Below are 14,530 nucleotides of genomic sequence, written 5' to 3' on the forward strand. Positions count from 1 at the left end.
ATGTTGACGTTCTTCAGCCCTGCAAAACTGATCAACTGGTTTTCATTTGTGTTCAGTTATGATTAAAGGAAGGGACTGAGCGCGACGGGTTTAAAACTAAAATATTTGTCTGACGAATCTGGCCACTTTTACATCCTAGGTACACTTACAGAGTTTTCCACTCAGGTAAAGACATTAGAATTGCACAACCCATGACTAATATTTTCTTTGGTAGGTTTTGGTCTAATAAAGGGGTTTATATACACCGGTTGGCAAACCACAGGCAAACTCAAATTACTATATAGAGCTACAAATAGCTATATATAGCTACAAGCAGCATTAAGTAATTGAGATGATTTTAGTTAAAATGGTTGAAAAAATACATGATCAATGCAACCACTAGTAATATGATTTAAAGGTTTATCACTTTTCACCAATAGGTGGTGCTGTTATCAAATCAATGTGGTGTGCTCTATGTGAGGTGATAATAGCACACAAAGTTTGGTGTTAATAACTTAAAGCTTTGCAGGGATATAGCCAACGGACAAGAAGTTCAGATGATTATGACATAATTGGATGATGTTCTGATGTTCTTGGCATGATCCAAACAATTTATCAGGACCAGTCTCATGACAAAAAGCCAAACAAAATCAAAAGTTATTTATATTTTTAGAAATTTCATTCTAATTTTCAACCACATGCTTTTTTAATAACCATCAGGGCACGGTGCCAAAGAACTATGCAGAGTTTCGCAGAGGAAAAAACAAACAAAAAATGCTTCTAAACGTTACATTCAAAAGTTATTAGGATAAACATGAGTGCAACTTTGAGCTGTTGGTGAGAACACTTCAGAGTTTGAGACTCCAGATTTGCTATGGTTAATGTTGAGACCATCCTCTATTTGTATGCCAAATTTCATAACTTTCCTGCAAGCAGATTTATGGGATGCCATTGACTCCTGAACAGAACGCACTTTTGGTGCTTGGCTCCTAAGAAAAAAAATGGGCCAAAACCTTTTTTTTTCGCTGTGAAAAGGGGACGGCTGTTCCATAATAAAGTAAACAACTTAACTTCACCCCTTAAGAAAATGCAGCTGAGATGCTCCACTTTACAATTTGAATTCACCCAATAATTCCTTGTTCACCTGCCTCTGGTGAACAAAAATTTTAACTTATATAAAGAGAAAGAGTCAAACCTTCTGAATGAAGAGGCGCAGGGCGGTGAAGACGTGTCTGAGCGTGCTGGTGGACTGGTTGATCTGGAAGAACAGCAGGTACGTGTCAAACACTTTCTTCATCAAAGAGTTTTGCCCATCGTCGTGCTGCAGCCGTTTCTGCAGTAGAAGAGAAGACGGCAGGAGTTGGTTATCTTGAGGAAAACACACCATGTATCCACCAGATGGCAACATAACATCCTCACAATCAGAGTGAATTGTACAGTCACAGACAGACTGTGAATGTTTTTGCAATCTATCTATTTTTCACAAGCGGGACAGTGGTTAGACATTAATACCTTGTGATGATGAATAAACAGATCCAAAACATCCAACACGGTCAGTGCTACTTCAGTAGAGAGATTGGCTTCAATATCTGTGGGGCTGACGTTTTCTCCTTCAGAAACATTCCCATCTAACACACACAAACAAACAAACACATGCACATTACAATTATGATAAACATACTTCGACTCAATTCGGTGATTGTAATTGTGCCATATGCATGTAAAGCAAACAGCACAGGTTTTCTCTGGCGGTTGTGTTGAGTGCATGTTTACCCGTCTCCATCATGTGCAGCAGTTTGGGGTTGGTGAGGGCGTTCTTCCCCCTGATGATGGGCATGGTCTGTGAGCGGGCGTGTCTGTGCCCATCCTGAGAAGACTGCATCCTGAGAACAGCAGTTTAGTTTCACTGATTAGCAGTAACATAATGAGAGGATGGCAAGACAATAGCAGAGAAAATTATTCATTTCCCACCTTTTCTCAGTTGGAACTTAAATGCTTTCAGTGTTTATAGACTGTCAACTATGAATGCCTGTGTAGTAGGTTTTGGCTAAATAATAAACCCTGAATATGTTTTTATTTTCTTTGTAAAAACACAGACATATAACAGGGTTTCTGCAGGTTTTAAAGGACCTATTTAAGACCAAGCAAAGACAATTTAGGAATTAAATTGAATCTAACAAAGTATGTCAATATGGTCTCTAAATGTACATTTTTATTGGCAACACTTCCAAATTTCAAATATAATTTCCAATAGATTTCCATTACATTTTAATTCAATTTACAGTAGAATTTTTAACAGTTCTGCTCCATAACACCAGAATATGGAAATAATTTTATTGTACCTTCTGATCACACTGCAACAGATCAGTATTTCTGTCTTGATTTCAGTGCAAATGTCTAAATATTCTTAAATCAAGATTTACTAGAGAAGCAAAACGACAGAGGATATGAAGTCTTGTTTTATGAGAAAATCATTATGGGAAAATCAGAAAATTATCAAAATTAAGTGAGTTTGCAATTAATACAAGAACAAATATCTGGCCAACGGGTTTGGAAATATAACCTAATTCAAAGAGAAAACAGGTTTTCAATTTCAAGTATAAACTAATTTCATTTGTTCAGTTTTTCACAAAACTTCACTTCAAATTTTTAGTTTGCATCTCAAGTAAATACATCTTGATTTCAGGAGGTTTAGTAAATTTTATTGGAAAGAAAAACCAAAAATACTGAGGAAGATATTTATTTTGTTGCACACTGTTGCACCTTACCTGGCTTTTTACGGTAACATACTGGCAACACTGTTGCCAGCTAGTTAATGTATGTATTTTACAGAGAGTTGCTACAATCTATTAACTCACTTAAGTCACACAGCCTTAGGTGAACATCAACTGTAAATAATATATGAACACAATAAATCTGTCTAGATCTAAACACAAACACCATTAACATCTTCACTTACTACAGACACCACTTTCACTTTATTTCTGTCGTCTGTCTAAGATCTTATTGAGAATTAACAGAGGTTTAGCTCTAGTTCATCGTGGTTTGATTATGTTTGATTTTTTGTTTCATCAGTGTTTGCTTTAGTTGAACTCTTGACCCTTAAGTCCCTTTTGCATTGTCATCTTTTTCTCTTTTACTGATTGCATTTGTAGTGTTTCCTAATGTCATGACATTGAAAGGGAGCTTTGGAAATGCAGCTTTATGCTCTTCTTCAACAGAAGTTGCATCAGAAAAAATTACTTTGTATAATAGTAATAATGTTAAAGATAATAATTCTTTAAAGATATGTCTGGTAAAGTTAATACAGCTGTTGTGATGGAAAGATCTCTGTAAAAATTCTTTCTTGTCTATTGAGACATACATCTGACATACAAACATCATGAATGGTGACAAACAATCATGGATGAGTTTGGTACTATGCACCCAGCATACATTGCAGCATGAAACTGTTCAGCTGTTGAGATTCATATGTGGATTGTTGATGTCTCTGTGTGTCCTTCTGATGCTGTAGTTACATTTTAATGTATATATTGTGACAGGACAATTGTAAATCATTGATTTGACATTTTAGCTTAGTGCCCTTTTCCAAAACAAACATGTTTAGAGCACACATTCAGGAAGAATTCATATTAAAAACTGAGAGCCAACAGCACAACTAATCATAGTAGTGGTGACTTGAAAAGTTTAAACCTCAATAAGAGCTTTTGTAGATGTATGACCTACAGTAACTAGCTGGCAACAGTGTTGACAATATATTACTGTAAAATTGCCTGGTAAGGTCAAACAGTGCAGTGTATGCAACATTTAACACTTTATGACTTCATGAATTTAAGACATTCTGCTCCAATTTAAAACCTTCATTTGTGAAAAAGCAAATTAAAACTTTGTAAGACCTGCAGAAACCTCTGTATAAACTCTATCAGGAGGTGAATGAGATGGGCTTGCTGGATACAGACAAAAATGGTTCCCACACTATGGATGTAACATGATGAACTATGATATTTACACAGGACAGACCCACTTTATATGAAGTGTCTTTAAGTGCAAACATTTAAATGAATCATTACATACAATGCACTCACTGTGTACATGTTTTCACATCGTACTTTTTAAAAATACCTGCATGCAATTAATTTCTATAGTTATTACACTATTATTACACTGCTGACCCTACTTTTACTTCTTAATCCACTCTAAAAACATAACCAGACCACTAAATCTGTCCCTAACCTTAACCGTATCCCACCTCAGCAGCAGCAATAAAACAATGAACACAATAAGTATACTGTACCAGACAATTATTGTGTTACATAAGTACATAGTAGTTAAAGACGCTTAATATAAAGTGGGACAAATGCTTTGTGCATGTGTGAGTTTGTCTTAGAACATTATAATCAGGGTTAAAAATTATTTAGAAAATGCATTAATTGCAACAATTATTTCTATGCATTGCACACTTCGTGTTACACACTTAGAAATAAAGCTTGCAAAAGGGTTTCAAAGAACCATTTTTGGGTTCATCTAAACATTTTAATAATCTAAAGAACCATTTTCCAGTATCAAAACCCTTTTGTGCAATGGAAAGTTTCCATTAATGTTGATGAAACCATCAATTCCAAAACAGAAGCTTTATTTTTAGGAGTGTAAGTCATTTTTGGGAGATCTGTGTAGACCTGTTAGGTGTTTACCATTGGGGTAGGAGCCCTGAAGACTGGCAGGACACGTTAGACCCCTTCAGGGTGCCATTGTTCTGTGTGGCCTGAGCCAGCTTAACGGCGGCCGCTAGCTTCCTGCGCACACAATGAGCCAATTAGAGCAGGGTTAACGCCAACCTTCATCCTCACAGCCATTACAGACAGGAAAATGAAAGCCAAGCTTCTAGGGGAGTGTTTCAGTACAGGACAAGTAGTTTCTATTGTGAAACTAAGTGTTAAATGCTGGCGGTGTCATCTTTAGACACTGCTGGGGAATGTGAAGTTATGTGTGGAGAAGTCAGACAGAAGAGAACATGAAACTGGGAACAGAGAGTGTGATGAGGGAAAGATGTAAGATTAAACACATACTAGAATACAAAGACAACACATGATGTGGGAATTAAACAGGAATTCATATGACACTACAGGCTGCTAGTTAGTCATATACTCTAGTTTTTGTTCCTTCAGGCACCTGAGCAAAAATATTCCTTATACTAGACCTGTCCAAACACACAAAACCAGTTCCAGTTATGTTGCATCATAACTGTTTTAAAAATGTTTAAAAATAGTTCAGGATTGATCTCTGTGAATGCATGAACCAGTGTTTTTTTTACCTGATATCAGATCAGTTTTATACATTTGTAGACATTGCTAATCATGCATTTGTACAATAAAGAGGAGCAATAGTACGTAAAACAAAACAAGGCCTGAAAATGATGATCTGTTAATTGCATTTCATACATTTTACCTTTACTAAAACATTTGCAAAAGGTTTTTTTTTTTTTTGCATTTACACATTCTGACCTGCGGGCGTCACCAGTGTGTGGTGTTTTGAATGCTTCAAAACAGTGATTCGCAAATTTGTACATTTTTCTGATTAAACATCTATGAAATTTTAAAAAGAGCATAAATAAAAAATTTGTAGTTAAAATATAGCTTCTTCAGTAACAAGTGTTGTCTATCGCTCAAAGAGTAAACGATAAAACAACAAAAATTCATCTTAAAGTGAAATCACCGCTCATCATTTTCAGGCTTGATTCGATGAACCCAGTGCACTGAAAATACTGGCTTATCGAAGACAATGCAGTGCCTGAAAACATTTTCCAGGACCTTCAGAACCAATACGTTCATTTCACTAAATTACACATTATAATTTTATTGTCTGTGATTTGTTTATTTCAAAGCACTGGAATTTAATTAAAATGTTTGTTTATTCTCTTAACATTCCTTCCCTCTGCCTCTCATGAACACATATATACAACCAGGGACAGAAGAAAGACAAAAGAAAAGATGACTCTTACATTCATCCAGACATACTGGAACACATGTAAAACACATCTGAGGAGAGATCTTACCTGGCAATGTGGCGCTTTCCAAGGAACCGGAAGTGTTGGAGACAAAGTCTGTTTTAAAGAGAAATAAGCAAATTAATGAAAACACGCAATGGTTTGATTCTGTTTTTCTCTGTCATTCCTTTAATTATTGATCTTTATGAAAAGAGTCACTCACTCCAGGATATTAAAGAAATCACTGATCTCCTGGTGAATTGCTCGATGCCAGTATGAAACCAGCACCTCTGCAAAATAGAGAGAAAATCATGACATTATATGTTCCAGGTCATTACAGACGATATGATATTTGAATATGTGCAACAGACAGTGTCCTCCAAGGTTGAGTGATTTAAAGTCTCACCCTCTGAAATGGTCTTCATGATGTGCAGGAAACATATGAGCAGACTTCTGGTCTCCGCTTGATCGAGTTTGTCAAAGCGTGAACCAAACCCAATGAGAGACTGCGGCCTGGTAAACTGAATACAATAATCACAATCATTCTCTTGTTATATTAGAAAAATCGGTAACACTTTAGAATAGGGAACACTTATTCGCTATCAACTGACATTTCCCTCAATAAATTCCTAATTTGCTGCTTATTAATAGTTAGTAAGGTAGTTGTTAAGTTTGGGTATTGGGTAGGAATAGGATTGTAGACTAAGGCAATAATATGTGCTTAATTAGTACTAATAAATGGCTAATATTCTAGTTATGTGCATGATAATAAGCAACTAGTTAAGAAACCATAAAATAAAGTGTTACCGAAACATCATTAATTCCGTTTCTGTTTTTGTTCCGTTTTGTTTTTGTTTTTATGTTGGCTCTGTCTATCTATCTGTCTGTCTATAAGTCAGTCTGCCAATCTGTGTGTCTGTCTTTCTGTAAATCTGTCTGTCAGTCTATCTGTCAATTTGTCTGTCATTCTGTCAGTTTGTCTGTCTGTCTGTTAGTCTGACTTTCAGTCTGTCTGTCTGGCTGTCATTCTGTCAGTCAATTTGTCTGTCATGATGTCTGTCTGTCAGTCTGTCTTTTAATCTATCTGTCAGTTAGTCTTTCAGTCTGTCTGTCATTTTGTCTGTCAGTCAGTCAGTCTTGGCATGGAGGCAGCTGTGACCTAATGGTTAGAGAGTCGGACTTGTAACCCGAAGGTCTGTCATTCTGTCTTTCTGTCATTCAGTCTGTCTGCTGTTAGTCTTTCTGTCTGTCTGTCTTTCTGTCAATAAGTCAGTCAGTCTGTCTCTATGTCTGTCTGCCTTTCAGTGTGCCTGTCTGTCTTTCAATCTGTCAGTCAGTCTGTATGTCTGTGTGTCTTTCAGTGTGTTTGTCTGTCTATCTGTCTGTCTGTCTGTCTGTCAGTCAGTCAGTCAGTTTGCCTGTCTGTCTGCAAGTGTGTCTATCTGCCAGTCAATCAAAAATTCATGCACTTGCTCACCTTTTCACATGCATCCATCTTCTCACTGTTGCGGTCGCTGTTGCTGGGGTTTGACTCGATGCTGATGAGAGAACCTCTGGAGTCTGCATTGTTAGCTGTTGATACGGCCAACGAAGAAAAGGCTGGAGAAAAAACAAAATCAATATATGTGATTTTTTTTTCTTAGGAACTTTTATTTTTTAAAGGATGTTCTTTTCAGTACAATGACAGTTTATGATAAACACATCTACCAAGCTTCAAAAAAGGACCAAAAACCACTATGAAACCAATTGTTGTGATATATTCCAAATATTCTGAAAGCAAATGATATTTGTGTGAAGAATAGACCGTGAATAGCAATCTTTGAAACACAGGGTGATAGACAGTCTAACCAACATCACTATACCTGTAATGGAGTTGAGCACTTCCTTGGAGAAAGATGCATCCATTGAGTTCCCATGGCGTACAACATGGGTCACCTGACCTGCTAAACCTACTCCCACACTGAGATCATCTCTGGAACCCTGTGAAGGAAATATTTATAATTGAACAAACAATCACTACAGGGACATTACTGCGTGGAAGGGAAGAGAAACTGACATACTTCCAGTCTAAAGTAATGGAGAAGGGTTTAAACACAAGGATGTGAAAGCACAGAAACATTTAGAATTTTGAATATGGATTTGTGTGCAGTTTTTCTTTTTAAAAGTAACATTAATGAACAAAGTTTATAAAGTAACAATTTACTATTTAAGCATTCAACCTGTATGAGTTTTTTTTTTTTTTTGCTTTGCATTTTGTGTGGAAGAGCTCTGGAATACTTGATTCTAACTGAACAATTGTGGATTTCTCCAGACAAATATTTTTACAAGAGAATTAAAAACAATAATAGATCATACTCAAGTTTTTTTTAAAGAAACACTTTTAAGTACATCCATTAAAACGTCAGATCTTGCTCAAATGATGTAAGTTTTGACAAATACAGTAGTCAACATTTGAAGTGGATCAAAGCCTTTCATCAAAGTTGTCTCAAAACCAAAACAATACCCGTTCTTGTCTTAAGACGACTTTGATGAACTTTTTTGATCCACTTCAAATGCTGACTACTGTATATAAGAAAACAACGCTTCAGTATTACGTTTCATTTCAGTTGATAAATGAACGTCCTGAGCATGTGTACCTGGTCACTAGCCGTAAGGCAGATTGGAAACAGATCTCTGAGGAAAAAGCGAGGCATGTTGTCAAGGATCAAACCATAAAGAGGCAAGTACAGAGAGGCTATCCGTGCCTGTTTCTCCTGCACACACAAACACAATACAGTTAAAATCAGTTTGTAATTCACAGGCTAACATAAATGGTGCTATATACTTTATCAGTGTTATCGGTGTCACCTTTACGCCATAACGGGAGTCCAGTGAATGTTTAGCCATGAGGTTCTTCAGGCAGGCCAGGGCGAGGTGTCTCAGGTCTTGCTCGTCTTGCAAAGCGAGCCCCAGCTCTCTCAACAACAGTCCTGTGAGAAAATGTTTCCTGCAGAACTCTTCCGTCAAAATATACTCTGGAAAGTCCACTGAGAGGTGAGAGACAGAGAGAAAAACCACATAAATGTTGATGACTGCCCCTTTCTTGATACTCAAGAACACAGTGAGAGTATAATGAATTCAAATGCTATCCACTATACCACAGCATTAAGGAACTGATCAAACTTTTACAAATAATCACATGAAGTTCAGTAAAATACACTTAATAGTTACCCTGAGCACTTTGGGTTTCCGGTGCTGCTTTGTCTGACAGAGAGAGAATGAGACAGAGAGAATATTAGTGGGCGTGGCCCACAGTATGCTAATTAGGACTCAGATGTAAGCGTGAAGTTACGTGCATGAGACACAAAGAGGTGGAGCTCGTCGTGCTCTCTGACCTGTGATTCGTGCAGACGTGATGGGAAGACTCAGAGGGACATAGTGCTCATAGTTACACACTTCCCTTATGAACTCAAACTTCAGCTCACACAGCGTCTGGAAAAACAACATTTGCACCCAAAACACATTGTGCACACACACAAGCGGTCCTTTAGTGATCATCTTTGCAACAGAGAGCTTCATGAACAGAGACGCTCAATGAATTAAACAGCCAGACAAAAACACACATAAATGATACATAAATACATGTCAGTCATTACATAACTCACGTTTTCCATAACTTAAAGTGTCGTGTCTTTGTTTTAATGCTAATGCTGGGTCACACTAGACTTTTTGAGCATGCAAAATACCTTCCTTAAATGAACAGGATATGATGTCACACTCTAGACCTTCTGTTTTTACATATCTGCAGTTTGTGCTATTTGTTTTAATCTAAGAGGTCAATCAGTACTATTCAGATCCTCTACTATTCACATCCTCATGTCTAGTGTGACTGCAGCTTAAGTGATAACGAAAAGTTAGAAAGTTCAAAAGTTCAGGTACCTTATTGTCACTGGCTGTGATCATGTTTATGTAGTTGCTGATCAGTTTGAAGGTGAAACCTCTGTCCATGAATGTAAAGCACCGCTAAGGACAGGAAATGCATATATTTCAATTAAAATTTATTGCAGCAAGTTTATAACACTGTTTTGAAAAGGTAGACTGTCTATCCAGATCAATAGGCTGTTTAATTTAAAATACATCTACTGTACAGTATCACACGCAAGACACATGAAACCGCTGATGTAGTTTAAAATTAGTCCTGCATCTAATTTAATTATTTACTTTATCTGACTCTTTGTTTTGCACACATTTATCTCGGTTATCGCAGTTATTTTGGTTTGTAGTGTGCTGTTCCTGACCTTCACAAAGACTGCTATGGCCATATTAGCGCTGCGTGTCTCCTCTGCCAACTCTTTATTCTTCCAGTAGATATGATCGGACATCGTCATGATCAGAGTCTCCAATCGATTTTGGAAAGTTCCAGGAAATCGCTGCGGTTGAGGAAGCTGAGCAAACACATTTGTTACACAGTCTTATTAAATACAAGAGTTCATAGCTGCAGAAAATTGTGAACTTGGGTCAAATATTGCGAGTGTAATCGTACCACCTGAATATAGTCACACTGTAATTTGGGCACTAATAACTAACAAATAACTATGACATTTGCCTCAATAAACTCCCAATTTGCTGCTTATTAATGGTTTGTACGATAGTTGTTAAGTTTAAGCATGGGGTGGATTAAGGGATCCAGAATATGGTCATGCAGAAAAAGACATTAATATGTGCTTTATAAATACTAATAAAACACCAATATGCTAGCAATAAGCATGCTAATAAGCAACTAGTTGAACAGCGAGAGAGCAGGTGAAAACAATTGAACCAGCGTAAAAAATTTGAACAAAATTTGAAATTTAAACAAACCACCATTATTGTGATCAGTGATTGCTTTAGTTGGGCTCTTGACTCTTGCTTTCCACTAGGTTAATTGTCTTTCTGTGCTTATAATAGTGTTTCAATGTAATCACTAATGCTTTAAAAAAAAAAGGAAAGAAATGTTTTAAAATTAAGAGTAGATTGCTTTTTGTAATGGGTGTCAAGCTGTAAAAGTTGAGAAGTATTACTAAATAATGTTAAAGTTTATCTTTCATTACTGATGTAAATATTCTGTATCACAAATGCAAACATACTGTGGCAAAATATACAGAAATATTTAGACATCAACACTCATCATACAAACCTCAACGATGGTGACAATCATCAAACTAATTCAGATAACCAGATCAACTGTAGTGCATGCTGGGAGTTTTGTACTATGTTAATACCCAGCATGCATTTTTTTTTTTTTTTTTTTTTTTTTTTTTTTTATTTAAAGGAATTTACAGATAATGTACTCATCCCCTTGTCATCCAAGATGTTCATGTCTTTCTTTGAGCGTTTGACATTAAAAAGTATATAAATTATATTATTTTTATAAAAATAACCGATCGTTACACTAGATAAGACCCTTCTTCCTCGGCTGGGTTTGTTTACAACCACATTTGGGATCGTTTTAAGCTGCATTTAAACTACATTTTGGAAGTTCAAAATCGGGGCACCATATCAGTCCATTATATGGAGAAAAATCCTGAAATGTTTTCCTCAAAAAAACATAATTTCTTTACGACTGAAGAAAGAAAGACATGAACATCTTGGATGACATAACAGTATTTTCCGTTAATTCACAGAAGTATGAAAGCAGTACCACTGATATAATCTCAAATTGTAGTTTCACACATAAAAAAACACAACACACTTGTGAGCAATTATTAAAACAACCTCACAATGAATACAGTCACCAACACCTGATCAATCAGTGGATCTTAGTTTTCACTGCCTCAACCAGTGTATTTTAGCACACTGCTACAAGTGACAATTAAAACCTAACATTAAAGCACAAAGAGTCAAAAGAGTTCAACTAAAGCAATCAGTGATCAAAATAATGGTGTTTTTTTTTTAAATTAAAAAAGAAAATTTATTGCGGGTGCAAACGTGATTTTGATTCAATGCAATTAACATCGACGGTAACACTTTAAAATACAGATCCGTCATTAATGAATAACTACACAGGAACAAATGACTAATGGACTACATTAACATTCTAGTAACTGCTACGTAACTACTATTGACCAACAAGAAATTCTGATTAACGAATCAGTAAGTCATATTTTTTCATATCTCCCAGAGAACTACTAAGAACTACTATATACATGCTCATAATTAATGTAAATAATGCAAAATGTATAATTAATTCTAAAGTGAAGATCATGGTAACCCACTAGTAATGACTCAGGTGTTACCAAATACTTCAGAAGGAATTACTAATTATTTGGATCTGTATTCTAAAGTGAAGATCATGATAACTCCTTAGTAATGACTAAAGTCATTAAAAACTATTGAGGTTTTTGTAAGGTTCTGGATAGTCATACTTTCGATGGCTTTGGTAACACTTGTGTCATTACTAGTGGGTTACCATGATCTTCACTTTAGAATTAATTATACATTTTGCATCATTTACATTAATTATGAACCTGTGGATAGTAGTTCTTAGTAGTTCTTAGGGAGATATGAAAAAATAGTAGTTACTGATTAGCTAATAGCGAACTACTATAGTGCTATAAATAGAATGTTAATAGTGTATTAGTCATTTGTTCCTGTGTAGTTATTCACTAATGACGGATCTGTATTCTAAAGTTTTACCACATTGACAAATCAACTATTTTTAACATTGATTCAATAGTTGCTTGTTATCAGGGAACTGGTCCTCAAACTATAGTGTGACTTTAATTATAAGTGACTGTTTTAGGCTTACCGAGGCTTACTGTCAGAATGAAAGGAAAAAGTAATGGGATTAGATGATTTAAGCCTGAATTCATGTCTGCAGACTCGATATTTACCTTAAGCTTGTTTTCATCCAGCAGATGCTGTGCCATCGACTTCACTATGATCTCTAGAAAGAACCACGAAAACTGCAGGGAACCAAACAGATGTCAGTCGGCAGGCTTCAAAATGGTCCATCACTTCTTTAAGAGAGAGATGGTAGTGTTTTGCTCACCTTAAGGATATTGCGTATGACTGACTGGTCGTTGCTCTTCAGGTCAGAGGTCATTCCCTTGGCCACCTCTTCATGAACTGTTCTGAAGCCACAAGCTTCAGTCTTGAAGACAAACTGGTTAAATAAAAGAGAAACACAAATGTGTCCCATGTTCTCATTCACACACATAATGCATGACACGTTTCTACAAGAACAAACACAAAACCTTTTCAGTCTTCCCTGCTGTCGACTATTTCTTCATACATATGTTCGATTATGTAAAATAAACAAAAAAATGTCCTCACTTTTTTCTAAATTTTGTTTAGGGGATAATCTACAGTATGGTCACGTGATCACAGTATAATCACTGTTTGGAAACTATGACGGCCTTCAAACAGTTGGACTTGCTGTATATGATGGACTTAATCATTTATTTTACTGCACAACACACTGACTGCCATATATTTATGTCATTATTCAGAAATATTTGACTGCTGAATGCTGTGTCTGACTAATCAAAATAAAATTTTCTAGAAAGAGATAATGTATAAATGTATTTATCCACTATCATAAACTTAATAAAATAACCAAACAAGAGTCATTGATCAGCTCTTTTAGCCAGTGTAAAAATAGAAACATTTTAATGTGCATTTAAAAGAAATGTTATTTTAAATGGAAGACTCCAAAGCTTAAAGCTTTAAAATGTAAACTGCAAAAATCTAGCTTCAACCATAGCTACTGGCAGCAAGTGAGACATACATAAGTGAAAAGCTAGACTGCATACATAAGTTTGTGCCATATAATGTACCTTTATGTAAGAGTGCAAATAGTGGCCCAGGTTCTCCTCATGGCACTTAGCTAAGATGTGGACCAGGACTCTGATGGAAAAGAGGTTTACATGTAATGTTAAAGTGAGAATCAGATTTGAAAGCTTTGTTGACTGAGTGAGTTCAGAAGCGTGTGTGAAGGGTTTGTGTACCTGGTGGTGCTGGAAGTCACTTCATCAGTGTCATTTTGAGTAAGCACTTTGAAGAGCTGGTTGAAGATAATAGGAAGGAAGCGAATTATGACATGAATCCTCTCCATACTCAGGAGGCCCTGAATAGACAAAAAAAAAAAGAGTTAATATAAAATGTAGAGGAATTATTTAAACATACACGATGGATATTAGTAAATACCTACATATAATTTGAAACTTTAGAAACTTGTATTCTTATTTCAATTCAGAAAATTCAAAAATCTATTTTAAATACAGTGTCTTTTAAACTGGATTAAAGTATTTAGAACATAGTTGACAGATTGCAATAATATTCATTTATAATGGAAATAATCTGACATTCATTCATCAGTCATGAATAAAAAAATGATGCAGCTATAACAAGATGCAGTTATACAGAATGCAGTTTTGCATTGTATTTTGCTGCTTATTAATGCAGCAAGGCTTATTCATTTGACAATACTTAATAAGAGTTTTATTAATATGTAAATACATTCACTCTCCACATCTTGAATATACTAAACTATACATTTTGCTGCACCTCTAATTTAACAGTGTACACTGATCAAAGAAAACAGACAAA

The 14,530-nt window shown here is 35.7% G+C and overlaps 1 protein-coding gene across 5 annotated transcripts in view; it reads right to left on the minus strand.

Annotated features, from left to right (window-relative positions):
• The window catches only part of dock10 (dedicator of cytokinesis 10), a 107,603-nt gene that overhangs the window by 18,000 nt on the left and 75,073 nt on the right, over window positions 1-14,530 (minus strand). For 4 of the 5 annotated variants that reach the window (XM_051128695.1, XM_051128697.1, XM_051128694.1 and 1 more), the window contains exons 24-42: window positions 13,930-14,048; window positions 13,759-13,828; window positions 12,972-13,085; window positions 12,814-12,885; window positions 10,240-10,386; window positions 9,881-9,964; window positions 9,337-9,433; window positions 9,173-9,205; window positions 8,810-8,988; window positions 8,599-8,715; window positions 7,825-7,942; window positions 7,440-7,561; window positions 6,369-6,483; window positions 6,186-6,252; window positions 6,032-6,079; window positions 4,671-4,772; window positions 1,753-1,862; window positions 1,492-1,607; window positions 1,175-1,312 (exon numbers count right to left, since the gene is read on the minus strand). In XM_051128695.1, coding sequence (XP_050984652.1) covers window positions 1,175-1,312; window positions 1,492-1,607; window positions 1,753-1,862; window positions 4,671-4,772; window positions 6,032-6,079; window positions 6,186-6,252; window positions 6,369-6,483; window positions 7,440-7,561; window positions 7,825-7,942; window positions 8,599-8,715; window positions 8,810-8,988; window positions 9,173-9,205; window positions 9,337-9,433; window positions 9,881-9,964; window positions 10,240-10,386; window positions 12,814-12,885; window positions 12,972-13,085; window positions 13,759-13,828; window positions 13,930-14,048 — 1,968 coding nt within the window. The remainder of the gene's footprint in view (window positions 1-1,174; window positions 1,313-1,491; window positions 1,608-1,752; window positions 1,863-4,670; window positions 4,773-6,031; window positions 6,080-6,185; window positions 6,253-6,368; window positions 6,484-7,439; window positions 7,562-7,824; window positions 7,943-8,598; window positions 8,716-8,809; window positions 8,989-9,172; window positions 9,206-9,336; window positions 9,434-9,880; window positions 9,965-10,239; window positions 10,387-12,813; window positions 12,886-12,971; window positions 13,086-13,758; window positions 13,829-13,929; window positions 14,049-14,530) is intronic. The other variant, XM_051128698.1, reaches the window with a different exon arrangement.

Source organism: Labeo rohita, chromosome 15 (assembly GCF_022985175.1).
Source record: "Labeo rohita strain BAU-BD-2019 chromosome 15, IGBB_LRoh.1.0, whole genome shotgun sequence".
Lineage (NCBI taxonomy): Eukaryota > Metazoa > Chordata > Actinopteri > Cypriniformes > Cyprinidae > Labeo > Labeo rohita.